General features: G+C 40.0%; 8 protein-coding genes across 12 annotated transcripts; 2 read left to right on the plus strand and 6 right to left on the minus strand.

Moving 5' to 3' along the window:
* Positions 1–1,682: 1,682 nt before the first annotated feature.
* Positions 1,683–10,617, minus strand: RB195_020955 (uncharacterized protein; the record flags this gene model as incomplete). 3 transcript variants are annotated; one of them, XM_064189526.1, is made up of 4 exons in its annotated part: positions 1,683–2,438; positions 2,499–2,647; positions 3,185–3,232; positions 10,323–10,617. In XM_064189526.1, the coding sequence occupies 4 exons, from the start codon at positions 10,615–10,617 to the stop codon at positions 1,683–1,685; spliced, it is 1,248 nt and encodes a 415-aa protein (XP_064045405.1). The 3 variants fall into 3 exon arrangements, with proteins under 3 accessions (XP_064045405.1, XP_064045406.1, XP_064045407.1); XM_064189524.1 differs by lacking the exons at positions 3,185–3,232; positions 10,323–10,617 and having other exon boundaries at positions 2,499–2,639; XM_064189525.1 differs by lacking the exons at positions 1,683–2,438; positions 2,499–2,647; positions 3,185–3,232 and having other exon boundaries at positions 10,279–10,617.
* A 4,321-nt stretch (positions 10,618–14,938) lies between these two features.
* RB195_020956 (uncharacterized protein) lies at positions 14,939–15,944 on the plus strand (the record flags this gene model as incomplete). The annotated part of the gene is made up of 2 exons (XM_013439806.2): positions 14,939–15,079; positions 15,147–15,944. 2 exons carry the CDS (start codon positions 14,939–14,941, stop codon positions 15,942–15,944), a joined length of 939 nt encoding a protein of 312 aa, XP_013295260.2.
* Positions 15,945–18,939: 2,995 nt separating this feature from the next.
* On the minus strand, positions 18,940–22,037 carry RB195_020957 (uncharacterized protein; the record flags this gene model as incomplete). 3 transcript variants are annotated; one of them, XM_064189527.1, is made up of 10 exons in its annotated part: positions 18,940–19,033; positions 19,134–19,292; positions 19,826–20,037; positions 20,131–20,232; positions 20,298–20,404; positions 20,645–20,746; positions 21,033–21,111; positions 21,191–21,311; positions 21,377–21,475; positions 21,925–22,037. In XM_064189527.1, 10 exons carry the CDS (start codon positions 22,035–22,037, stop codon positions 18,940–18,942), a joined length of 1,188 nt encoding a protein of 395 aa, XP_064045408.1. The 3 variants fall into 3 exon arrangements, with proteins under 3 accessions (XP_064045408.1, XP_064045410.1, XP_064045409.1); XM_064189529.1 differs by lacking the exon at positions 21,925–22,037 and adding an exon at positions 21,664–21,908 and having other exon boundaries at positions 20,645–20,727; positions 20,942–21,111; XM_064189528.1 differs by lacking the exons at positions 20,645–20,746; positions 21,925–22,037 and adding an exon at positions 21,664–21,908.
* Positions 22,038–22,097: 60 nt separating this feature from the next.
* Positions 22,098–22,427, minus strand: RB195_020958 (uncharacterized protein; the record flags this gene model as incomplete). Its single annotated transcript, XM_064189530.1, has 1 exon — positions 22,098–22,427. One exon carries the CDS (start codon positions 22,425–22,427, stop codon positions 22,098–22,100), a length of 330 nt encoding a protein of 109 aa, XP_064045411.1.
* A 220-nt stretch (positions 22,428–22,647) lies between these two features.
* On the minus strand, positions 22,648–22,983 carry RB195_020959 (uncharacterized protein; the record flags this gene model as incomplete). Its single annotated transcript, XM_064189531.1, has 1 exon — positions 22,648–22,983. The coding sequence occupies one exon, from the start codon at positions 22,981–22,983 to the stop codon at positions 22,648–22,650; it is 336 nt and encodes a 111-aa protein (XP_064045412.1).
* A 251-nt stretch (positions 22,984–23,234) lies between these two features.
* Positions 23,235–23,696, plus strand: RB195_020960 (uncharacterized protein; the record flags this gene model as incomplete). The annotated part of the gene is made up of 1 exon (XM_064189532.1): positions 23,235–23,696. One exon carries the CDS (start codon positions 23,235–23,237, stop codon positions 23,694–23,696), a length of 462 nt encoding a protein of 153 aa, XP_064045413.1.
* A 306-nt stretch (positions 23,697–24,002) lies between these two features.
* Positions 24,003–24,491, minus strand: RB195_020961 (uncharacterized protein; the record flags this gene model as incomplete). The annotated part of the gene is made up of 1 exon (XM_064189533.1): positions 24,003–24,491. One exon carries the CDS (start codon positions 24,489–24,491, stop codon positions 24,003–24,005), a length of 489 nt encoding a protein of 162 aa, XP_064045415.1.
* RB195_020962 (uncharacterized protein) lies at positions 24,003–25,672 on the minus strand (the record flags this gene model as incomplete). The annotated part of the gene is made up of 3 exons (XM_064189534.1): positions 24,003–24,597; positions 25,115–25,264; positions 25,542–25,672. 3 exons carry the CDS (start codon positions 25,670–25,672, stop codon positions 24,003–24,005), a joined length of 876 nt encoding a protein of 291 aa, XP_064045414.1.
* Between the last annotated feature and the right edge of the window lie 1,161 nt (positions 25,673–26,833).

The following is a 26,833-nucleotide window of genomic DNA, read 5'->3' on the forward strand; positions in this document are numbered from 1 at the left end:
CGTATCTTCCGGGCCGTTTTTTACGGCAATTAGGAGGAAATGGACGGAATCACCCCCTCTCCATAGTCTCCTAGCCCGTATACGAATACTCCACCTGAAATCTGCACCACATCAGATTCGTGGGGTGATGCCTTTAAACACACAATACGATTTTCTTAAAAATTTTCATAAAAGTACTACTACTTCTGAAATATGTGGAGTACACATTGAAGAGTCCCGGAAATTTTTACTGTGACCGTTGCCTTTGAGCGAATGGGTTCTGCCTCTTTTTCAGATGAAAATAAAAAAAGGTATAACCTTTTCTATTTTTCTAAACGAATTAGGGTTCCAGCAATTAGTTGAACAAGGTTACCAAGCGGAAGTGAACTATGACTGTTACTATCATGCTATATCACCGTGCTATCCTAAAAATACTAAGTTTGGAAGAATGATAACTAGTACTAAATAATCCCATTCTCATTTAAAGAACAAGATGATTTTAGGTGGAAAAATTAGAAGTCTTACTGTTTTCTGCCACTGCTATGTCTGTACCTCACTCTTAAGTGAATGAAAGCGTGAACAACAAAAAACACAACTTTATTACGTTCATGCGCACATTTTGGTTCCTATCACTATTGAATCATCTACTTTCTACGATAAGTACTATTGTAAAATTTGCACTTTGTCTAAGTTTCTTATTTGTTAACATTTTCGTTTAATATCTCTTTTTGGTCTGTTCTTCTTACTGTAATAAAGGGCTAGCCGAGTTTGGAGCAACAACTGAGTTGAAATTGAATATAAGAGACCCTTCCTGTCTGTTATATTGTTGTTTTTCCTTGTTCTGACATCACAGCATGTACAGATTGTCTTAGTTCTATAATAATCTATAATTATATATAGATTATTATAGAACTAAGACAATTTGTACATACATGTACATGTTTATATTACTATAAATTCTATAATAATCGCTCTCTTAACTCGAAATCTTTGATTTTGAGAAGAAGAATTTAGAATTGTTTTTGGGATTCTCTTTAGGAATTACAAATGGAATAAGTAGAGTTAGATCCTGTTCTTCGAAGAATCCTATCGAAACTATAAAAATAAGCACGTTATTTTACATGGGAATGATTGTGAGAATTGAGTTATCCAGAAATTAAGGTGATATCGGTAATAGTAGTAAGAACCATGAGTATTGGAAGGATTTCCTAAGATAACGAGATGAGTTTTCGGTTTGTCCTCTCTTCTCCTATCCTAAACTATCGATATTAATGTATTTAAATCACGGAACTGTTTTTGCAACAACATCAGAGCATCGTTTCAATAAATGTCTTCGATGACAACAATCACAGGTTTCATTTTCGAAATTTTCACTATATAATCTATTTCCGTGTGCTCTCTGCTGACGTTTGGTTATGTGAGGCTGTGCGGAAATAAAATTGCTAAGAAGAAATTAAATCAATAAACGTTCCCAAAAATGTCATCGAGAACATTTCCGTCGCACAATTTTGCTCAACACTACCATATCCTGGAGCAACATCAGTTTTTCCTTACACTTAATTCCATTGCCGCATACTCAGTTAGGTTTGCTGCATCTTTTATTTCGCAAAAGATTACTTAGGCTAGAACGACAAAAGGGCTATATTCACAATGTGGTAAATCACAACTTGTGTCCACTGTGATTGGAAGTCGTTGGATCCATACTAAGCAGCCGACAATTTCTCACTCGCCTTTTTCTGACGTGATCTGTATCCGGTCGTACGTGGAGGGCAAGGGCAATAAGCGCCATCCTTTCCAGGTCCACCAGGCTGTCCAGGCTGCCCAGGCATTCCGTCTGGACCCGGCCGCCCAGGATTACCAGGAGGCCCAGGAGGTCCTGGAGGACCGGGTGATGGATATCCGCCATCTGCGGCTGGCGCTCCAGGGGGTCCCGGTGGACCCATTGGTCCTGGAGGCCCAGGAGGTCCTGGTAGTCCAATGCTGCGTTGTCCAGGAGTACCAGGTTGGCCTGGTGCTCCAGCGTTGCCAGGCGCTCCAGCTGGTCCAGCGTCTCCAGCAGGTCCGGGAGGTCCTGGTGGTCCTTGAGCTCCACCCGCTGCTCTTGTTCCCGGCATTCCGTCCGGTCCGGGAGGTCCCGGAGGACCATTTGGCCCGGGAGTACCCGGTGGCCCAGGAGGGCACTTGATACATCCACCTGCTCCACCGCCAAAACTGATTGCAATCCCATCGTTACCCCTTTTGCCTGGGACACCCGGCGGTCCAGCTTCTCCTGGTAGTCCAGGCTGTCCGGGTGGTCCTGGTGGTCCTGCGGGGCAACGGGCTGACACGGGTCCACAGTTGCAATGCGCTGGCCATTGACGACGTGCGCGGAAAAGATTAGATCCGTAGATGATTCTTCTCTTTTCTCGATCGTGATGAAATGCCGGACTCATCTCATGCCAAGCAGAGTTTGCAAGGTCCTGGAAAGAATTTTTTCCGATGAGAGTGGAAGGATTTGCATCGGTTGTGATTACATTTACCTTGAAATCCAGAAGCTCTTCTATTGCTTCATCGTAGAAATTATTGATGTCGTTGACAAGATAGAGCACAATGATAACGGATGCAACCGTGGTGGCAGCGGTCGTGTACAAAACTCCTGTCGCGATCTGCATCTTGCTCATTTTGACATCTGTAATCGGATTCCAACGAACAATTCTTGCATTTATGCTTGATTCTCTTCATAAATAATTCAATTTGAAATACTGGAGAATTTATTATGATTGTTCACCCTTGTATATAATAAACAATCACAGTAAATTATTATATATTATTATCAATCTCAAAATTATGATATATATATTTATTATTAATCATAAGGAGTAAGGAATGTTTTCACGAAAAGTCACCCAGGAGTCCACTGTAGTTGAGGTCATTTTGCTCTTCTATTTCCATTAAGTTGACAGGATCAAATTTGATAGTAATTAAAAGCATTAGATGCATCGAAAAATCGAAGGCGAATTTTCAGAGTGTGAGAAGTGCGCTATCGTTCCACTTCATTCTGCATATTTTTTTTCTTAAAGATGTTCTTGAACAACCATTCAATCACATTAAGCCGAATGTGAGGAAACAATGTCTTCCTCACCCTAAAAGGAGAGGTAAATGACAAGAAATTTAAATCTTGAAGTTACAGCAGTAGCTCCACTAAGAACAGAACCAGTCCACTTACCAGCTAGGGAGTTCGCTGGATGCACACGGTTGTTCGCCAGATGTCTGCCTTTTATATCGGCCAAGGTGCACCTTCTCTATCTCCTTTTTTTCCAAAACCCGTCTGCAAATCATGTTTTTTTGTTGACCTTCTGTTTTGCAGTATAGTTTCTAGCGGTTTATCCTGCTGTCGCATCACTTAGCATAGAGATACAGTAATTGATGTAGAGGAATGTTTTTTTTTTCTCAGCATACATGAATCGTGTTTTCGCACTACATTACAGCAAATGGCTCCCATAATTTCTAGACTAGAAATGAACGGCAGCGGTTCCAATCTTAGCAATAAACATCGAACATTTAGACTTAATGATTCAAAGAACACTGAAATATGTCGTCGAAATACAAAAGAAAAATGAAGGAGAGTCGTTAATAACTATTAAATACTTAAGAAACTCTCGAAACTTGAATAATAATGTTCGTAGATAATTTGCATAAAACAATGGGGATTATGAAATAGCGGAAGTCATTAGTGGTTCTTGACCGTTGTTAAATTTTTAGATCGATTAACTTGTTGCAAAGCAGTAAGGGGCGGGGGGAAGTTTGAAAAGAAGTTTCGGATCCACAAAAAACGTCCAACTGAATCGTTTAACTTTCTGGATTCTGAGGCTTATAGTTTCACAGTTTCATTCAGATCTCTATTTCATATCTGATTCTCTTTTGAGCTTTGCTTTTAGCTCTTAGGAGTTTTCTTATCTTTGCTAAGTAACTAGAGACGGTAAGGAGATAAATCGTCGATACGTAAATTCCACCTCAATAGCTCTATTTGTATTCTCATTCTATTTTATTCTCGAAATACGTGCGTTTGTATTCGTTCAGAATATCATCGGGTTTATCGCAATATGATTGCAAATAAGCTCAATTGATAGTTGAGTACTTAAAAAATTTATTTATTTTATTTTATTATTATTTATCTATTTTATTTATTCAATATTATATTAATTTTATTTTGTTCTATGTTAATTAATTCATTTTTTAATTTTTTATTATTATTTGTTTTATTTTATTTTATTATTTTAAGAGATGCTCTCATTGCACGATATTATTGGAGATATGCACTGATTTATACTCCATATCTATTTTCATCTATCCTATCTGTACATTCTGCCATCGATGAGTTTCCTTATATCCATCGATTGAAATTTTTCACCAATTAGCTGGTTCAATGTATATGGTGGCTATACGAATCCTTGCAATGAGCCCAATTTTTTTTTAAAACATTTATCAGCTTTTTTAAATCTTTTTTCTTTCGTTGAACGATTATCTCTCACCACCACCGTACTCACCGTAATACCGCGTTGATGTTTGGATGACCCTTTGTGTCCAGCAAGGTTCGTGCAGTAGCCTTGGAGACAGTGATTCGAATTTCTCGAAGAAATGAAATGAGCAACAGTGTAAAGTGAAAATGTTTTGTGTTTTAGAGCTGAAATTCAGGTCGACCTTCCCTGCCAAAAACCTTGACCTGTTGGAATTTAATGAAATGACAATTTCTCTTCACAATTTTCAGGAAAAATATTAGAATTTTAGGAAGATTTTTAGGAACAAAAAGTCCGAACAGGCAGTCACACAATCTTATTCGGCTCACGCAAATCCAATTATGAAACTAGAACTCTGGCGCTTTGTTATTTAGGTTTTGAGCTCTATCTTTCTTTAAAAAAACTAAGGATGCGTATGAAGATCTTCCATTTACTCCACACCACTGAATGAGCTTAGGAGCTAGAAAACTATTTTTAAAAAATCTAGAATGAAAATTTAGGGAACCTCTAGAAAACAGAGGAATTGAAAGATATTTTCACGAAGCTTGCTGACTTCTTACACACATCATATAGGTGTAGTGTTTCAAAAAAATCTAACTACTACCTTATTGTTTTAATCAACCACTTCGCCACAGAAGTTGGGAATTTGCTCTGGAAATGACTACATGAACTTATCCAAAGTTTATCTTCTTTCTAAATTTTTTTTTGTTTAGGAAAACCAATTAGATTTAGAATACGAACTGAAAGTTTCAAAAATGTGATGGATGCGAAAGTCCTTCAAATCTCAAAGTGAGCGCCGTCACCTTTGCAAGGTCATGATGGTTTTCACCGCTACTGTACAGTAATAAGAAAAAATCTTGACGTGTATATTTGCTTTTGTCGTACTGTACCTGATCATCGCGGCAAACGCACCAGACAAAATTAATTAATAGATCGATTTAAAATACCTGACCAAGAATTTTTGCAGAAAATGGTTCCTGTAAACTTTACTGGAGATATTTCTACGTATTTATGGTAAAATCACTTGATCTACGTCCGAAGTTGGATCTTTTTTTTTGTAATCATCATTGCAAATAAATAGTTCTCTATTATAGAAGAGGTCTTTCCTCTACTTCCCAAAGATTCCAATTATAAAATATGTGAACAGCTTCGTCTGATGACTATGTGAAAGTGGAAAAAATCTGGGATCTGTATGCAATTGTTAGTTGTTTTTTTTTTGTTTGACACTTGTTTTCCTACGTTTTCCTGCCACCAATCGGTCAAGGTAACTTTCGGAACTCTGCTTATTTAACTGCTATTTGCTTAGATTCATGCGATTGATCAGCGTTGTACAGTGATCCTTTTCTTCTTTTAAAAATAGACGTAGATGCTTGGATCAAGAGATCGAGAGATCAGGAGAATCAGATAACATGACTGGCCTAGCTAAGTATTTTTCCTTCATCATGCTCTGTCGCTTACGTGCGGTGCTGAAAATGGATGCCAAAACATATAGCAAAGGAACTATTTGATACTTAAGTTGTCATAATGTAAAATATTGCAATGTCCCAGACCATGGTCAGCGCGGGACCAAAAAATTCCACTAACCTTTTTACATCATTGTGATCATCTCGTCATTACCTCAGATTCCCTTAATTGTCCCGAGAAACCACGTGGGAAACGGCTTTGGCGCTCGAATTTTTGAATTACGAAGCACATAGTAACGTGGGCTGCCGACGCAGACGCAGTCCAGTACACACATTTGTGAAGAAATGAGGGAGATTGTACAGATAATCGTGATCTACACCACTAATACTATCTTTTTGTGGACATATCTCAACATCTGCTATTTTGTGGGGTGCTGCATTTATGTGTCAAAACATACTAAACATGGACAGAATGCAGCGGACACAGCTAGACTTTTGTCATATAAAAATGCAAGATAGAGTGTTGTAAACACCAATTTGTTGTAAATTAATGAAAGATACCGTATGAAATTAATGCGTTGCAGTCAGAGTATTGCTAAATAAAATTCATTGCGGTTATAAGATCATATTTAGCACTAAACTTTTTCAGAGTTATGGAGCAGAGTACATTTTTTTTTACAAGTTATGAACTATTATTTCTGAGTCTACATGGGTATTATTATCAGTGGCCTTCTAAAACGCTAAAAAAAGTCTTGAATTTCCCCTTTTTCTTACTTGCATTGTCGTTATTTTACTTTTTGAGAAACATTTCTTCGAAATTATTCCATCTGTGGGATTCAAAAGGTGAGGTAAAAAAACAGCTTTGGACTCTAATTCTGTGTCTCATCTAATCGAAATGTTTCGTCTTTTGAAGGTGAGGATACTTGATGTTAAGCCGTTATTTCGAAACTACTTTTCGAGTAGTTTTTCTTGATTCCTCCAACACCTCCAACTAACGTATCGTTTGTAATTTTCTATTATGTGGCTTTAAATTGCGATCGAAGGCAAAAAACTTATTGTCGTGTAAAGCAGAGGCGCTGAGAACGAACGCATAGCGCTTTTGTTGATTTGTATCTATGATGACCATGTCAACTTCGGCCATTCAGTTCGACAGAAGCTATACAGCTAGCGAAGCTATACTTAACGAAAAATATGTTTGATGACAAATTTCAAATATTTTTTTAGCAAAATGCACAAACAACCATTGAAGTTTATAGTAGAACGAAAGCATATTGTAGGGATTTTGTGTTTTTTTTTTGTGCAGCAGTGCAGAAAAAGTGCTATAAAAACAATGAGTAGGCAAATGTGCGTCCCACGAGTGGCTGCAGTCATGGCCAAAATAATTTCTCCTTTTGTTAAGAATTCTTGTGACTAATAACGAATGTTTTTCAATCAGTTTAAAGAAATGAAGATTATGCGGTTGCTTGTTGCTGTTTACATTTTGTCCGCTGTAACCCTGACTTTTCTTTTTTTCTGGAGTAGAGAGGAGGTCTGATATAAAAGCCTAGACGTGGAAAAAAAAATCTTTGATATCAGGACTTTTGACGAATCCTCACAGAGGTATTGTGACTTAAAAAGGGGATGCGTAACTTCACATAGATTATCTGAGCTGACAACAATACCGTCTTCCCTGTTACCATCATCATCCGCATCCGGGAAATGAAGATTCCATTTCTGTTATTCTTTGCAGACTGCGTAATTATCATTTACGCTAGAGGTTCCGCTGCTCATCACCGCAATCAACCCAAAATTTGCGCTCTATACATACTCCACACTATTTTTCTTCTCCTCTTCACTGTGGCATCAGGAACTCTGCAAATGGAAACCAAGTGCACCTTATCCACTGTTCGGAGGATCAGCTTCAGTTCTCGAAACTCTTATGCCAATTTCGAGCTGCTGGAATATTATTTGTGGAAAACATTTTATTTGATGGATTAATACGTATTTGTAGTATGGAGTATTTTTAATCGTTCATGGTAAAAAAAAACGCAATTTTATCCTTTATACTCGTATGTTTGTGAATTCAATAGAATTGTACACTTCTTTCAAATTAATTTGACTAGACCTCGAGAAAGAGGACAGTGGGAAGGATAACGTTGAGATCACAACAGGGTATTGGTTGACCTTTTTGATCCGAAGGATTCAATAAAATGGATCAGAGCAAACTGTGTACTTCCCGGCTGCGGGCGTTAGCAGCAGTAATTCGTGCCTCTGACTCCCTCTTGTAATAACGGATCTGCTGAATTATTTGCTGCAATTATCTAAATATTTTTTTCTAATTATTAAATTAGGGATTTAAACGATAAAACCTTGATATGTTTCGCTAATCTCATCTCTGAGTTGGCCTCATCTTTGTTTCAATTCAATTTCTCTGGATACTAATTCACATTCGTCTTGATTTAGAATTTCTTCTGTATTCACGTAAAATCCGCTCCTTACCTCTCGTATACCTTTTACAATGTTCGAAGTTTTTGCTAAACTTTAGCGGAAACCATCAAGAAAACATTTTCATCGTTAATTTTGAGGCCTGTCGGCCTTTTTAAGATGTTTTTTAAAAGTGTTTTTAGTATATCTTCTTCCTCCTCTTTTTTTGTTCGTTCGGTTCCGCCTCATGTGTTTTTAGGATGGTTCGGTCGTGCACGAGCTCTGCGGTTTATCACATGAGCGTAAACATAAAATGTCACTCTGACCTGGCGCACACATTACCAGTGAAACCGCCTCCTAATACATGTTTTAAAAACTCTAAACGAGGAAATCGTTTCATTTCTTTTCATCTGAAGGCTTAATGACGGAAAGGTGACTTGTAATGTATGACGAATTAACAGCAATGACATTTCTGATAGACATTTATTATAGATCATGGAAGAACTGACAACGCTGCGTAGCAACGTCGTCCATACGTCAAAAAAAAGCAAAATTATTTTTTTGTGTGAGCCTCATATCATCGCTTTGCTGGCTGGCGCGCTCTAATGACATCCGACGGCTGTTGTCTCGACATCCGACCTATAAAATTGAAAATTTTCGTGCTATCGATTTTTCTGATCAGATTGCCTCGAGAATCAGAGTCCGTTTCTTGACTCGTCCTGAGAGAAAATCTTTCTGAAAATGTGTATTTCCTTCTTCAACCTATCAAATTTTTAAAGACGATCGATGTGTTATTTTGTGCTAAAGGAGAGTATCGAGTTGTATCCTTGAAAATACTTAAAAGTAGGACCCATTACTAGAAAACGCTTTCGTGCTGCAGTTCCCTACGCAACTGCTACATTTGCGGAGAGCTATCCGTGTTGGCGCATTTATGGTCGAATAGAACAATTCAGTAACGGTTTTCTTCACGTCATCAGCGTTTCCAGAGCTTGTTTTGGTATGTGATTGCCTCTTGAACTCAAGATTAAATTTTGTAAACTTCAAATAAATAAAAATTGTTGTTTTCAAATATGAGCGTGTTTGGATCTCTGTAATCAACGCACTGATAGTTTTAAAGTTTGAAAAATTTTTATTCTCAAAGTGAGAAACATGGACCACGACCGACCTGAGAGCGTGGTGGATAATGATGAAGTGAAAACTGCAGCGGAAGCAGAATCTCGAATCAGAATTTGATTTTTATGATCGCGGTCACCCTGCTTCCGGGAGAAGAGCATTGATGCATTCCCTATTAAGTGATCAGATGTTGCTGACAATGATACCAATTACATTGCTGATCCTTTATTTGTACAAATAAAATTTGAACAATTTCGATTTTTTTTTCTTTTTGGGAAATGAGGAAAGGGATGTACAAGTACTCAGTACTTATACATGGCCAGTAACGTTTGAGTTAACTATTCGAGCAATAATAAATCACTAGTTAGACATGCGTGCGTCACGACAGAAGCATTTTGAAGATGCCTCCTTATCATTACGTGAAGTAAAGTGGTTTTACACCGTTTTGTCAGGTTTAATATGATGAAAAATTAACTTCTTTCGAAACCCGAAAGTACTAGTCACAACTGTTGAATAAAGATGAATTGCCGAGTTATACACCAAAGGCGAATATTCGCCAAAGAAGGCTGACGGTATCGGTTTAGTCGTTCAGCGTTGTTTCACACTGCTATCGTTGAGAAGTGATCAGCCGACTGTGGATCTCCACTGTAACCGAAAAGAAGAGATGATGAGGAAGTGTTTGTTGAAAAATAATTTTTGTTACTGAGAAACTGAAACTGGTGAACAAATGCTTGCTTATTTTCTTGCAGAAGGGTGTTTGACCACATATCGTACGAGTAACTATTCAAACTACAGAAGATGATGAGCTTTTTGGAGTGAAAATATTTAATTTATAGCACTTGTAAAATACGCATTCTTGATTTTGTCACGTTTTTTTTCACTTGTTATCTACAATTCATTGTCTCCGTTGCTTGCATCAAAGAGTTACCGCTGACAAGACTATCGTATCGTGTCGATAATTTCGAAGTGCTTAGATAACTAGATAACCCCTCTTCACTGTACGTGCGGGCCCCAGCATCTTCCACTTGATTCGTTCCCTCGTCATTGTTATCCGAGATGTTCTCAAGTTTTGTGAGTGACGTTGAGCCTCGAGCCGTATCCAGCTGGGCTCTCAGCTGGTCCAACCGTACAGCAAACAAATCACCCCATCTTGTTGCCGGTCTCCCTCGATAGCGTTTGGCATCTCTTGGGACCACCACCACCCTAGCATTCTTTTGGTTCATCTACGTCTCTTGTCACAATGTGTCCGGCCCATCTATGCTTTGCATTCGATATATATTCCGCCGGGTCGCGAACAGGCGACATTTCTCGTAAATAGGAGCTCCGAAGACCGTCTAGGTGTTATGCGCGCCGGCTAAACTTCATAAGACATCTCTTAATGGTTCTATGGATAGTGAGTAGCTTCCTAGACGTGGGCACGCAGATCTTGGTCTGTCAGTTGGGTCCTAGCTTCCCTGAGGGCTACGAATGCTTCCCACTCTGCTCTCATCCTTCTATTCAGTTCTTCCTTCAAGTCGTTTTCCATATTCATTGAACGTCCAAGGTATACGTATGCCGAAGTTCTCACGATTTGGGATCCTTCAAGTTGTACTCCTCCGTCCTCGCAGAAGGCGTTCTTTTTCTGAACTCTGCCTTCTTTTCGTTAATTGGTAGTCCTATTATCTTCCCTGTCGCCGTTCAATTCCTTGAACATCGTTGTTTCAGTGGTACTTTTCGAAAAAAATGGATAGGTTTGGATAATGTAATGATTATGGATAGGAGTATCCAATGACCTTGGATTTTTGTGACCAAGTCTGGCTCTTTCAACTGATGCTATGAGGAGTAGCGCCATTGCCATGACAGCCATAATTTTTGTCACAAAATGAAGATTGCAGTTCTGGCTACTAGCATCTGTATATGGTCAGCGATTCTAGTTAGTGTTCAACTGTGTAGATTTTGGGCCAACTGCTTCGATTCCTTTAAATTCGTCTGAGTCGGATACACATCCGTCCAGCACATCGCCCAGATACATTTGACTTCGTCTTTCTCGATTTTTTTCAAAAACGTAATTTATCCTGTGCTCTCTACCTTGCATACAAACGTGCATTGCAGGTGCAGATTTAATATAGAGAACTTCTTGCGACTTCGGACTATTGTGATTGGTCTAATTGCACTTGCGGTTGCACTCCTCTCTATTTATTCCATAAAAACTCATATTATTAATATAATACGAAATATTGCCAAATTGAAACCAAATTTAAAAAAAATCGATAAGAGCCATTTTTCGATGAAGATACGTTTTTCAGTAGTTGAGAGAAAAAAAAGGTCTTCTAACGAAATACTCAGAATAAATGGAAGAAAGTGGAACAGTAAGAAGGAAGGTTAGAAGGAAGTTGAAATGATTGAAGAAAAACTGTAGAAAGATTTTAATTGTAACAACGGATAGAAGTTTCGAGTGAACAATGATATGATGATGAGAAATTACAATGAGATCTAACAGCTTGAGGGAATATTCAGGAAATATCGATAACTTTCAAGCTACAGGGGTATTTAGGCTGCGCTCTGTCTGTCGTTGGTCAAACGGTTTCATCTCTTCGGTATTGGGCTGGGCGGGGCAGACGTGACGATCGTTATTTAGTAGAAACGATTGGATAAAAAAAGAACTTTAAATTTTTGCCGAACAGTGGATATGCTGTTTCTGGACATTATTCTCTTGTTGTTTATGCATTATCGGAACACCTGACAAAATAAGTGAGCACATAGATTCTTTTAAATGTGAATTACTTCGTCAATCTTAGTATTCACACACTTTTTTTTTTCAAAATTTCTATCTATTTGAATGTCTTTTCGCTACTGTAAACTATTTCGGAGTATGGGATGCTTCTTTTTTGGGGTTCCTGGGGCAAAGCTTAGTTTTGAATGGGCCAACGAAGGTTTGTCCCAATCGAGAAACGATCGCTGGCTTGGCGGCAAGTGGAATGATTTCAGGAGAAATCGTGACTCGAATCAAAATTTCGCTTCGCGCGGTCCAAAAGATTACTAAACAGTGAACTAATCATGGAAACTTTGACGTCGAACTAAAATTGGATTGAACCAATTCTCAACACTCGAAGAACGAGTAGAATTGTTAAGGATGATTCAATTCAAATAATGATGACACTGGCCCCAATAAAATGGCTCAAAAGCGATCCAAGCGATTTCTCTCGATGGTCCCAAAGAGCAAGGGCATATGACTATCGATTGCCCAATGAAGGAGTTCTCAACGAAACAAACAAGAATCGGAAGGATAATTGCAAGGAGCTTCTTGATTTTTACAAGGTGCACCGCACTGAAGATGTTGAGATGGAGATGCGGTTTTACCGTTGAAGTGACCATAGTCAAAATAACGCTTATCAAATTGAGATTTTCGGCAAAGCTGTGTTGCCTTTGAAGCAAGACCACCAGAATTTTATCTTAACGGGACCAGGCTCCTGAATACGAAGCCAAAACGATAATTCAATATCTGGAGACGAAAATTGGGTCGTAAGTCGTGGTCGGGATCTATACCTCGCTAACAGTCCCGAACTCAATCCATTACTCTTCGGTTTGAGGGTTCATGGAGGAACTATTTGGATCGGAAAATTGGATGCTGACCGATCCTGACCCCGCATATTTTCATACAAGCGTTTTCGCGGTTGTACGAAAAAAAACAAGACTGAGAAATAAGACTTTATGTTGGCGTGCAAGATACAGCCATGCTCCTATTACCACTTTAAAGGGACTGATTATTACTGTGTCAGGACTGACCCGTTTGGGGATATACCACTGATTAAGAAAAACATTCAGAAAAAGGAACTTTTTTCAAGCAGCTTTTCGTCTTCTATTCCAATAATTTGGCAAAATGTAGCACATACGCAACATTTTAAAGCTAGAACTTTAGCAGTTGAGCACATCATCAGTGATATTTATCGGAAGCAGACTTTCCATTGGTTTTAGGAGTATGCCGTGGATTCAGCTGATTATGCACTATATAACGGTGTTTCTAACTTTAACATTTTCCAAGAAAATAAAAGAGATTAAACTTCATGTGCTACGTAGAAAAATGAACACTGGAATGGGATCTGTTTTGTCAACACTGCATTTGTTGTTGGTTCTAGGAAGTGTTACGTTTTCCTGTCAGCATCAGTGATGTAAGGCCATCATTGCTACGGTTCCAGTTCCAGAATTGTGATGAAAACCTAACCGCTTTCTGCAAGCGCAATGATTCGTATTAAAAAGTAGAATTGAAGAAAAGAAAAGAAGATGGATTCATAGCAAAGTGATCAGGAATTGAAAAGATGAGTTAAGAGAATACTTTCGACTTCTTTTATTCTTCTTCAATTCTTTTAAAAATTGGTGGGACCCGGCTGCTTGCCTACAAAACCTCACGAATCCATACGATTCCTACATTTATAAATATTCGTTGCTTTTAAAATTGTAGAATAGTTACACAAATCCCTACCAAATCTGTGCCTTCATTATATTGAACTCGGGATAAATTTCAAACATTTGTCCGTTAGTTTTAAGAATCCGAAAATTTTGAATTTTTTTCCAAAGTTGTTGCGATTTTTGCTTGTTTTCCGCTACGGCATTAACGGAAAGTTCCTTAGATTTTTTCGTTTTCTAAAACATCCGGATTTTGCATGGGACTGCATGGGTTATTTTTGTTTTGCATGCAGCGATTTTCAAATCGTTTAAATGATTTTTGGATTATTTACATACAAATTCATGCTAGTATAATTACCTGACAGTCTTTTCTTGTATACGTTTCTGTCAATCGTTCTGAGAAGTACTAGGAAAGAATAACAATAGGAGTAGAACAAGCTAAGTATTTTGAAACATGATAAATCTTGCACTAATGTTAAGAAGCAAATGTGTATTGGTAGTTGTAATATCTAAAAAAAAATACACTCAGAGTACGATGTTTCGAAAAGGTTAATTTGCTTCATATTATTTTGTTGAAAACGGTTCCACGCGGAGTATTACACCAAAAGAAACAACAATGGAGTAGGCGGAAGACTTACACAAAATACTGGTGTGTAGATTCTCAAAAAAATCAGTTTTAGAAGAGTAGTTGTAAAATGAACGTAATCTTGGCTGTATAAAAGACTGCGCACCGCCAACACAAACATGTAACATCAACCGGCATTCTTTTCCGGTAAGTCTTTGCTAATTTCTTTAAAAAAATCACGGTGTAGATTTTACCGGGTGCCCAAAGACCTACAACCGATGGATGATCTCAATGCTTCCGTCGTAACGCACGAACTTTTCCTTCAGCTCTGGGTCTCCAGTGAAATTTGGTATAATTACTCGTAAATTGCGAGCTTTGGTAGAAGATATTTTGGGCGCAGTTAATGCATACCTTTCTCTTCAAAAATACTAGTAAAGAGAACAAAAACTGAACTGACCCTCACTGACAGCTGAGTGATCGCGATAGATAGACATATGTAACGTTTTGGTGAAAGAACAAGCACCTACTGTCTTATAGAAAAAATTCTGAAGTCCACCTGAAGTAAATTCTTCCACCCTTCAGTCCTGGATTTCAGAATGACTGCGACAACGGTGGTTACCGGAGTAGCCGGCATCACAGCCGTCACCACACTGTTTACTATCTTCACCCTCCTCTATCTCGTTAACGACATCAACAACTTCTACGACGATGCCATTGAAGAACTCTCGGACTTCAAGGTGATCGTAAGCTCTGCCTATCGTTGTGATAGACATTCTTATCGTCTGGAGTAGACACGTTTTTTAGGATCTAGCAAACTCCGCTTGGCATGAAATGAGACCGTCGTACGAACAGGCTGCCAGAGAGAGGAGGGCTATCGTTGCTGGTATCTCTCGCAAACGCCGCCAGTGGCCACCACATTGCAACTGTGGAACGGCGCCAACATCATGTCCTGTAGGACCGCCTGGCCCACCAGGAGCTCCAGGAATACCTGGAGAGGATGGTAGACCAGGTGTACCAGGACAACGTGGAAATGATGGTATCTCAATCAGTTATGGTGGTGGTGGTGCCGGTGGATGTATCAAATGTCCTCCTGGACCACCTGGAATCCCTGGACTGGATGGACCACCAGGTCCACCTGGACCTGATGGAATGCCGGGTAGGGCTTCAGTGGGTGGAGGCCAAGGGCCGCCAGGACCACCAGGACCAATGGGAGATGCTGGCGCACCAGGAATGCCTGGATCTCCGGGAGCACCAGGCCGACCGGGAACTTCTGGACAGCGCTCAGTCGGTCTACCAGGGCCTGCTGGACCCCCAGGACCAATTGGTCCTTCTGGCCCACCTGGAATAAGCGGCGCTTCTGCTGCAGCAATGCCTGGGCCACCAGGTCCGATGGGACCTCCTGGACGTACGGGAGCACCTGGTCCGGATGGGATGCCCGGAGCGCCTGGTACATCTGGTATGCCAGGTGGAGATGGTCAATATTGTCCTTGCCCACCACGTACTGGCCGATTTGAACGAGCAGGAAGAGCGGGCCTGTCTTTGTCTCGTCACAAAGCCTTTGTTGGAGTTGGCGAAATGGGCTACAGATCCCGAAGAGGTTGATGCCACACACGTATTTCATATTCGAATGAATTCTTATCTGCATAGTATTAGTCTCCGTTTTTATTCGGTTGAAATAAAAGCGAGTCATGTCAATTTGAGAACACATCCTTATTCTTTCACTAGCAGCTCACTATTGCTGACACTCAAATGGTGCCGAGCATTAAAATTCTGTTCAAAAATTATTTTTCATGAAGTACTACGTAGGTTTTGTGTATCTAATTTGCATACAGTAAAAATTTGGCGAGAAATGAGAATTTAAGATGGCCTACTCATATGAAGAATAACAAATTTCTCAAATTCTCATCATTACTGCGAAAACGTTTTTGTTTTCTGAAAGCGAATGTGCAATCAGTGCATGTTTTTGGTTGCACATATACAAACACACGCCAACTTTGTACTCGACAAATTCGTTCTAGTTAACTTTTTTCTTCCAAAACCACCTTATCCACGATCATCAGATTAAGTTTGCTTTTTTTCTTTCTCTTTTTGGAAAAGTTTCCTCAGCAAAAGAGAATTAAACTAACGAACTCATAAACTGTTTGATCACCCTGGAAATGACTGCTACTTTATTTTAATGTCATCAAATAGTGGAATTGCTCTAGCGTGCTTAGGGAATCTTGAGAGGTAGAATAACTCGCGTTCTCGTAGGATGTGCCTAAAATAAAGATGAGAATAATTCGAAAACAGCTGGTGACAAAGTCATCTTCTTAGACGGGTTCACTTCTTTTTATGCTTTTCACGATTTTTCACCGATGACATATTCAATATTGAAGATATCCCTTTAGAAGCTTCGAAGATTTCTAAGGTTTTATATCTTATAAGGTATGTGTCTAGCGTTAATCAATTCGCTTGGGATGCTCCATCACGTTCAGTTCAACTCAGAATTGTTTGAGGTTGTAACGTTAAAGTTGTAGCTGGCCTATACAATAACTTGCGAGGGCTAGCCGATGTCCCATTTCAGTGTTTTTATCCTCTCAGACAAGTCTGGTACCAACTTATGGACCCTGAAGGGATGAAAAGCTTGGTCAGCATATATATATATATATATATATATATATATATATATATATATTGCGTATATATATATATATATATAAATATATATATATATATATATATATATACTCTATTATATACTCTTTACACTATATGATTCCTATAGAATTGGACTTAACGCTCTGAATTGAGAGTTTTATGTACGGTCCAGTAGTCAAAGGTTTACTTTGAGTTTTTGTATCTTACGAATGCGAGTTAAACTAGAGGGAAGCAAGTATTCGATTATCGGAGCAACAAGGAAGAGTACAGTTGGTTTAAATTGCACTATTCTAAACTCAGACGTAAATTCTTCTCAACTATGCTCAATTCCTTTTCCTGCCAAGCTTCCCTTTGGATTAATTTACTTCCGTCTGAAGTTATGTCTAGCCCAAGCTCAGAGATATTCGAAAACAGGCTATCCAAATTGAATGTCTTCAATACTCTAAGTATGAGCAAGGCCTAAAGTTTCATTGTTTCTGAAACCACGAGCAAGCTTGATCTCTAACATCGAACACAGTAAGATTGAGGTTAATCAGTTCACTTCTATGTAACGTTTAGGGTTTTTTCTTCAGTCTAACCTTTTGGTTTCGTTTTAATCTATATGTTAATCTTTCCCTTCTTTCTTGACGCTAATTGACTATTTCTTGTTAAAGGCATCGCCCCACGAATCTGAGGTGGTGCGGATTTCAGGTGAAGTATTCGTATACGGGATAGTAGATTATGGTGATGGGTGTGGTTCCGCCCATTTCTTCCTAGTTGCCGTGAAAAACGGCCAGGAAGATACGGCTTTAGGCGTTCTGGCGCACTATTTTCTACAAGGAGCTGGACTGGAGCGCGCCAGCCTCATGCGGCACCGCATCTTACGGGCCTGTAGCTTTCTGGGTTGGGAAAAGGATTCTGCGTGAGAACTTTTCACCTTGTGCAGCAGAGGAATGACCTACCACACAATGTGCTGTAAAGGGCCAACTTTTTACGGCAATTAGGAAGAAATGGACGGAATCACTCCCCTCTCCATAGTCTCCCATCCCGTATACGAATACTCCACCTGAAATCTGCACCACCTCAGATTCGTGGGGTGATGCCTTTAAGCGAGTCACTCAAACCTTAGTAGCAGTTCACCTGCTGTAGCTTTCTGGGTTGGGAAAATGATTCTGCGTGAGAACTTTTCACCTTGTGCAGCAGAGGAATGACCTACCACACAATGTGCTGTAAAGGGCCAACTTTTTACGGCAATTAGGAAGAAATGGACGGAATCACTCCCCTCTCCATAGTCTCCCATCCCGTATACGAATACTCCACCTGAAATCTGCACCACCTCAGATTCGTGGGGTGATGCCTTTAAGCGAGTCACTCAAACCTTAGTAGCAGTTCACCTGCTGTAGCTTTCTGGGTTGGGAAAATGATTCTGCGTGAGAACTTTTCACCTTGTGCAACAGAGGAATGACCTATCATGCAATGTGCTGTGAAGGGTCAACTTTGCTGTAAAAAAAAACGCTGTAAAAAATTAGGCGAAGTTCTAGTGAGCTCTGTTTCTTCTCGTTTCTCTTTTTTGGCAAATCTATGGCTGTTTTCCAATAAATAACTAACATTCCTGAAGTACATAGCATATCAACATTATACATAGATTGGCGTAACGTTGGTCATGCTGTTCTGAACAGCGAAAAAAAAACCTTAGCCCTTTATCTAGCGTTTTAAGCAACTTGGCAAAGTAATTTTATTATAAATCTTAAGATAGGTTTTAGAATAGCACCAGCCTCTATTACTGGACTTATTCAGAATATATTACTTATTCAGAAATGCACTGGTATGAAATACTCGTTAATCCGACTAGTTCAGACCTCTCTGTACAGAATTAAAAATAATAGAAACAGTAGAACACATAACCTATGTGAAAAAAGGGAAAATCTATTTGAAAAATAGATTGAGGCTAATTCACTTAGTCTTTTTTGTGTTTGGAAAATCATAGAATGTTCAGAACATCAAGAAGTGGATTAACTCTTCCCTCCTGTGGAAATTGCGAGAGATAGTGCTTTTCTTGTTGTAGAAACATACTTCTGAAAAAGGGGCTTATCAAATTGGTAGCCATTTGGTCGGAAGTTATTTTCTGTCTGTTGATTTTTTCTAACAAATATGAGTAGAGAACAGGTAGGTAACCTCATTTCTGCTGAAGTTATTTTGGTTTCCTCGTGCCATTTCCAACCAACAATGCCTTTTCCGCATAGATTAAAGTCAATTTTGCTTTCGAAAACGGTGACCCAAGTGAGGTTATTGGTGGTTTTCCATCCATGAAACATGAAGTCCTCATCTGACCATCTGCACAAGTAATTGTGTCAGAAAGCTCTAACAAAATCAACAATGAATTCGAAATTAATTCGAGCAGTTTTGAGTTTTCTACGAACCGTGGTCGACTCCTTCTAGATCAAAAGCATATAAGTTTCGTAAATTGAAAACACCCATATCGTGTTTCAAAGGCTATAATGTGGCAAAACATATTCCAGAACAAGCACCGAAATCAAATCTGGAAGATATGGTATCGAAGCTATGGACTTTGGCTTCTTCCCACTAAACTACCCAGAACTTATCAGAACTTTTATAGAGTAGTAAAAAGTCGAAAAGGATGGTCATGACCACAACAGGTAACACCCAAAGAGTACAGTATGTGCATTAAAATCTGATGTGAAGTAATTTCGTATGTGTGTCTCCATGGGTGCCAACTTAGATTCACGACGAAGTTGTTTTCCTATCATTTTACGTGGGAAAAGCTTTCTCATTGAGCATTATTGAGGAGTAACGAAGCTGAGAGGATTTCCTTTAATGAATATAGGTGAAACCAACAAATGCCTCACTTTTGATCGGTACTCCAACCATCGCGCGTAAAAACCTTAGTTCTTCTATAAAAACGGACTTTTCCAGGCCATACAGTCGTTGCTCCCAATGATAATCTCACGCACATGACAGTTGCCATATATGTCGAATAGTTCGACGCTTTCTTCCAATAGTGATGGCAAATGTTTTGTTCCTTTACCGCTTCAGGAATCAATGACTCGAGAAGTAGCATCTAAATTGAGATTTCCATAAATACTTGCCGTCTTGTTTTCGCGAACTTCATTTTTGTCCTATGGGAAAAGGATTTCAAATCAAACACGATTACCATGAGTCCCCCTTGATCGTATCCGTTATAAGATTTTGGTTGTTTGAATTCGTATTCTGACCATTTACGCAGAAAATTGTTGCCGAACATCGTGTTCTTGACCTGATTATGAACTACTGGAACATGATATCAGTCTCTTTCTTGCGGATTGCGACAAAAATACTTACTATGTAGTTGCCAGCTGCGAATTCCAAATTAAAAAAACGTTCGTAGAGGATGATGCTCACTCGTTCATCTATCCATTCCTCTATGCAATGGTTGGGGTTTATGACGCCTTGAAATAATTTCGCATAGATTCGAATAGAAATGGAGTAGACATGGACTTTTAGTAGGAAAGAAGATAATAATTTTCTATTCAAGACAATACCAACCTCCTTCAGCCTTTCAGTGTCTCAATATTATCCATAACTCTGTTCAGAGGTTGTTTTAAAAAATCTCATTTTGACTTTTGTAGTTGCTCAGGGAGGATTGGTTTCCATTAAGGATGTGGTTAAACAATACTGTTGTTACTTACTATTCCATACAGACGCGGGCGAACGTATTATTTTGGCCCCAGGCATTAAGTCCTCCGTGAACAATGTTACTCCACCTCTCCGCCTACCAATCGACGTGGAAACTATTGATTGAACAATGTTAGCAACAACATTCTAACCTCATAAATTGTTTTTCACTGTCAAGATCCACAAGAAACAATGTGTGGTTTGTGCCTTTTAAATAGCATTGCAACGTTTCTAACCTCATAAGTTGTTTTTCAGAGTTTTTTTTTTTTTTGTGACGATGTGAAGTTAATTTGAAGAACAAGAGAACAAACCAAACGCTGACAAAAAGTCCGTCAAGTTTGCAAAGTATTGCATTTTTTCCAAGGAAGATTTTGCCCGTTCCTCTTGAACTTTGTGTATCACCTGTGTCAGCATCGATCACAAGCATCCAGTCTGTTTTCGGAAGGTAGAGTGCTGCAGCACAGTGTTTTTTGTAGAAAACCTGAAAATAACAGTAATATAAAGTTTTAAAAAAGAATCCAGTTTATGATACGAAGATTCTAAAGCGTTTCTATTATTACATTTCCGTGCGCTTTGCATCTCTCCTGTATTATTGGGTCACTGTCAAGATCCACAAGAAACAATGTGTAGTTGGTGCCTTTTAAATAGCATTGCAACGTTTTCTGGGCAAAGGCGTATATCCTCAAAAAGTTAAGGGTTATTTGGAGGATCAGTTGAGTAGTTTTGAAATTCGTTCATCAATTTACTGCTGTCCAGTTTGTCCAGAATATGCGACAAACACACTGACTTTACCAAAATGCGGTGGGCAGTGTCCCATATCTTTTCGTTCCGGATACTTAAAATACCTGAATAAAAGTTACAGAAACAAATTGAACATAAACAATAAAAAATAAATAATAGTATTTAAAAATACCTATAATATATAGCAAATGAGTATAATTCAAAAAATACTTTTAGAAATTCAAAAAACCTGAATAAAGGCTCGCAAAATATGTAACACGCTATAACTAGTTTGAAAAATCACCTTGATCACCCTGACTCCCGTTGATCTTCGAACTGGTCGAGCGGGCGCCAGTAATTCATCCATTTGTCCCGATCGCGTGCCAGAGTAGCCAAGTGGTTCCTCCTTTCGCGTGAGACACGAAGTGCATCATACGTTTCTTTGAAGGACTTCGTGAAGAAATCTGACCTTGTTGGCGGTCTTCCTGTAGTGCGCTCAATATCGCGGGGAACCCAGTCGCTTACGGCTCTGGTCCAACGGTTTTCGTTAAAGCGCATCACGTTTCTGGCTCACCTTATTTTACTTTCCTTGGCAAACGCGGCGGTGTCTCTAATCTTTGACCGCTGACGTAGGAGAGAACTTCGAATCCCGTCCTTCACTTGCGTGAAACGGGATACCCCTAGCATCACTCTCCCAATTGTGCGTTCAATGAAGCTCACCGCGTTTTCTTCCTGTTTGCGAAATGCTCAGGTTTCCGAAGCATAGGTCAAAGCAGGAAGAACGGTGGTGTTGAAGAGGTGAGCACGGAGCCGGGTGTTCCTGGTCTTTTCCTGTACATCCTCGATGCTCTTATACGCTCTCCACGCCGCTCGTCTCCTCCTGGCCAGCTCGGAGGTCAGGTCGTTCATCATGTTCAGTTCCCGACCCAGATAAACGTAGCTGGTGCATTCGGATATGTTCATTCTGTTGAGCGTGAATGGGGCATCCGAGACCCATCCGTTTCGCATGAACATCGTCTTTTGTAGATTCAGCTGAAGACCGATGCATCCACATGTTTCGTCGAATTCGGTCAGCATTCGTTTCGCTTGGCTGATGCAGGTATTATCAGTACGATGTCATCAGCAAAGCGCAAATGGTGTAGCTGCTGACCGTCGACCTTCACTACCATGTCGTCCCATTCCAACTTTCGCATAGCGTTCTCGAGGGTGGCTGTGAATATTTTGGGTGAGATTGGATCACCCTGTCGGACCCCTCTCTTTACGTCAATGATGATATTCTTGTAGAGTGGTCGTGAAGTTACTGTACAGCTCTCGAAGTACCTTTAATATACTGAGTACGGACGCTTTGGTTGTTCAAGGCTTTCATGACCGCTTCCGTCTCAACTGAGTCGAAGGCCTTCTTTAAGTCGATGTAGGTGAGACAGAGCGGCATCTTGTACTCTCGTGATACCTCGATTTTTCGAAACAGTGTGAATGTGGTCAATCGTGCTGTATCCTTTTCAAAACCTTGCTTTCTCGCATTTCTGTCCTTCATCCAAGACTTTTTCAAACCTCTTAAGGCATTATCACTCTTGTAAAGAGCTTGTAGATGACGAACAGATTGAGCAGATTGGGCGATAGTTGCCGATGTCATGTGTGATGTGGATCTCCCTTTTTATACAACAACACGGTCTTGCTGGTCTTCCACTGTTTAGGAACCTTACATTCCGACAGGTAACGTGTAAAGAACCTCGCCAGGGTGTTGATGAGTACTGGCGGAAGGTTCTTCAGTTGTTCTGGTATTATTCTGTCGGGACCGGGTGCCGTCCGATTTCTTATCGACGTGATAACATGTCGTATTTCGGACAAAAGAACCTCTGGAATGACATGTCCGTCTTTCTTCAGATGGTGAGGAGGCAAGTGGACATGGCTGTCGAAAAGATCAGAATAGAAGTCGTAGATGATTTTCTCCATCTCCCTTCTCGATGCAATGGTGGTTCCCTTCGGGTTCCGGAGATCAGACATCCTTGTCTTGCAGCTGGCGAAGTCTCGACGAGCATAGCGGATGCTTTCCGCCGCCTCTGCAGCTTCAGCCAGCACTTCTGCTGGTGCTTGCCTCTCTCTTTAACGGGTTCCTTTATCGACTCTCTGCAAAGCCTTGCGAGCACGGACGTGAGTTCTTCGTTCCCTGCGGCTCGTGCTGCTCCACGCTGGCGTATCAGCTCAAGAGTTTCAAGAGACAGGCGTCTCTTGGTGATTTTAGATCTCTCAGCCTTCTTCGCGCGTCGTGAAGGTATTCAACGAGCCGATCATATCCCTCGCCGATGTTGTCCATTGCGGAATCTTCCCAAAAGCCGGCTAACGTAGCGAAGAGATCCCAGTTGATGATAGTTCTAGGACTACTCCCTCTGAACTTGGCGGCTTTCTATGCTCTCCTTGTGAAGGAAAATCTTCCTCGGAGGCGATGGTCCGATCCCGTAGGAAACTTTGGTGCAACAGCGACGTCCGTCAGGCAGAACCTTTTATTGACGATGATGTGGTCTATTTCATTGCGGTATCCTCCACCGGGTGACTCCCACGTCCAGCGTAAAGAGGAGGGCTTCTGGAATTGCGAGTTCCCATGGATGGTCTTAGTCGTCATGGTGAACTCGGAGAGCCTCTCCCCCTGTCGCTCTATTGTAGGCCGTGGGTCCCGATGTGAAGTTCCTTCGGCGTTCTTCTTGGGCCAACTTTGGAATCGCCAATTATGACCTTGTAGAAGGCATGATCTTCTCGGTAGAACTTCTCCAGGTCCCTATAGAAAGCTTCGACTTCTTCATCGTAGCTTGATGTTGGAGCGTAAGCGACGAAGATAGTCAAAGCTGGTGTTGGACCACATCTTCTCATCTGCAGACGTCCGATTCGGGTCGTAAGTTGTTCGAAAGAGTCGATGTTCTTTGCCATACTCGTGTTTACGAGGACGCCAACTCCACCAACACCTCTACTGTCGCATGTTCCTAAGAACAGTTCTTCTCCAGTTTCATATACGGCGTTGAGAGGGTGACGTCGTCTCGTCTCGGTCTGTCCGATGACGTCGTACTTGATCTTCTTGGCTTGCATCATCAAATCTTCGATGGCAGCTTCCGATGCAAGCGTACGTGCGTTGTAAGTACAGATCGTCATCCTAGTCCTTTTCCGTTTCGGTAGTCTATATGACTCCTGCAACCCCGCCCTTCCTGGCGTTATCGTACCAGGCTTTCCTTCGGAATCAGGAGACTCTCTTCTATTACTGTGACATGCAAAGAATTTTAAAACCCTTGGGCAGGTTGCAAGCCTATAGTCCCATGAGCGTTTGGGAGAACTTCCGTTCTCCCGGAGTGGACATGTGAAGCTTATTTGTTGGAGGCGACTCCAAACCGCCTCCCTTGCACCTCCCAGTCACTTGATTGCGGGCTTTTAGCCGGACTAACCGTCTGTGATCCCTCTAGTGAAGGAGATCCGTGGAGTTTCAAAAATATCTTTAAGAAATGAGTGCTTGAAAATAAGTGCGTAGGTGAGTTCAAGAACAATGAAAAAACGTTGTGGAATCACTGCAGCGCTCACCGTTGATGCATAAGGCTACTTCGGAAAAACATTTATTTAAAAAGAATCGTTCGTGACTGACCCACCCAAAGAATAAAATATGTATCTGTCGAGAAATATAAAAATTATTTGCTCACTTTGGTTAGTTTGCAGGGATATAAATTAAATATCATCTTTTGTACATAAAAATGTTTTATCTAGTTCTCATGGTGTAAATCTCCTACCTATTTACATCGCTTAAGGGCGTGGACACAGTTAGAAACAGTTGTCTGAAAACCACTAAATTTATGAGTGACACCACAATGGAAACCGTCAGCACAGCAATGAAATTTCGACAGTCCTTCTGCATTTGTAACGGAGAGAAATAAACCGTTCTAAAAAATCTTGAAAAAAATCTGCAATGCGATCGCTAATACTGTCGCTTGGTCTGAAAACAAGCAAACACCTTTACACGGATGTATGTGTATAAATTAACGAATGGCAAAATAATTACTACGGTATGGAGTTGACATAGATGATATAAAATATTGGTATTCTGTCTATCTCCTTGTTTACTTAGAGGAGAAAGAAACTTTTAAGCTAAAAATTTTCCTAATGTCTACCAATAATTCAAAATTTCTTTTTTAATATTTGCAAGAAACAGCTAAGAACCTTACTATATACTGCGAACAAAAAGAAACAATAATAGTAGTAAAATATCTGTCAGCAATAGCCTGCTGCTCTAAGCACGTGAATGAATATCCGAATATCCGATGTTTGAAACGGATTAATTCGATTGGCATGAACGCATAGTTGAATCGCTTTGGTTTCTTCTACTCCATTCATCTGTTATATAGGAAAACCACTATGATGGTCTCTCTGCAAAAAAAAAGCTTTCGTTGTAGTTTTCATTTGTTCACAACTTTTTTTTTTGGAAATCGGTTTTTCCATCTTCGAACATCTAATGAGTCTCCTTTCCGATATCACTTTCACACATATCTTCTAAAAGTCAAAACTGTTCCTGTTATTTATATAGAATATTCTAATAGTACCCATTTGCACAAAATATGCATTCCCTTCCAGTTAATTTGAATGTGTGTCTAATATTCTCAGTACTAAGGTTGTGACCGTAGTGTTACCCAATCTTTGAGAAATAATTCGAATTTCGAGATATGAAGACAAAAATGGTGGAAATAAATATGGTTCATGCAGAGTTGCGAGTTGTGCAGTGCATAATGTTTCAAAGCCTACTGATCTACTGTCTTCTGCGGCTTTTCTTATAGGTATACACTTCCTCTTTTTAGACCTTTTCATCATTCCAGTGGTAGCATTCTATCGAAAGTTTGAGGTCGATTATTCGAAAACTACGCGAACTATTGCGAACTATTCCGCGAATACACATGATCTTCAACAATTTGAATCGATTTTGTACTACTTTTCTTATGCGACTTTCTGCTTACGTGATAAATTTAAGTACTGTCATTTTTGGAATATTTGACAGTGAAAGAAAATAGCCTGGTTTAATTAACAACAGTTAGTCAATTAGTGTCAAGAAAGAAGGGAAATTAGCATACAGATTAAAATGAAACCAAAAGCTTAGACTATCAAGTGGAGTTCCGGACAGTTCTAGTTATCTTATCGAAATGAGAGTGACAACTATTGATTTTATTCACATAGCCGTTTCGTCTTGTCCGGTTACTTGTGCAGAGATGTTCCTTGCTGCTTGATAACGGCTTGTTTGAGCACTAGTGCGGATTCGGACCTCCGATCGATCGTGCAGGAAGCGGAACCTTTATCTGCTACACTACACCCCCCTTTTCGTTCCATTGAAGGGTATGGGTTCTGATATAAAGTTCCTCAGGCGTTCTCCTCTGCCCATTTTTATCACTCAGATCACCAACAATGATCTTTTAGACAGTATGGTTTTTTTTTGCCATACTCATGCTGAGCAGGACACCAGCTCC

This window comes from Necator americanus, chromosome II, assembly GCF_031761385.1.
Source record: "Necator americanus strain Aroian chromosome II, whole genome shotgun sequence".
In the NCBI taxonomy this organism is placed as follows: domain Eukaryota; kingdom Metazoa; phylum Nematoda; class Chromadorea; order Rhabditida; family Ancylostomatidae; genus Necator; species Necator americanus.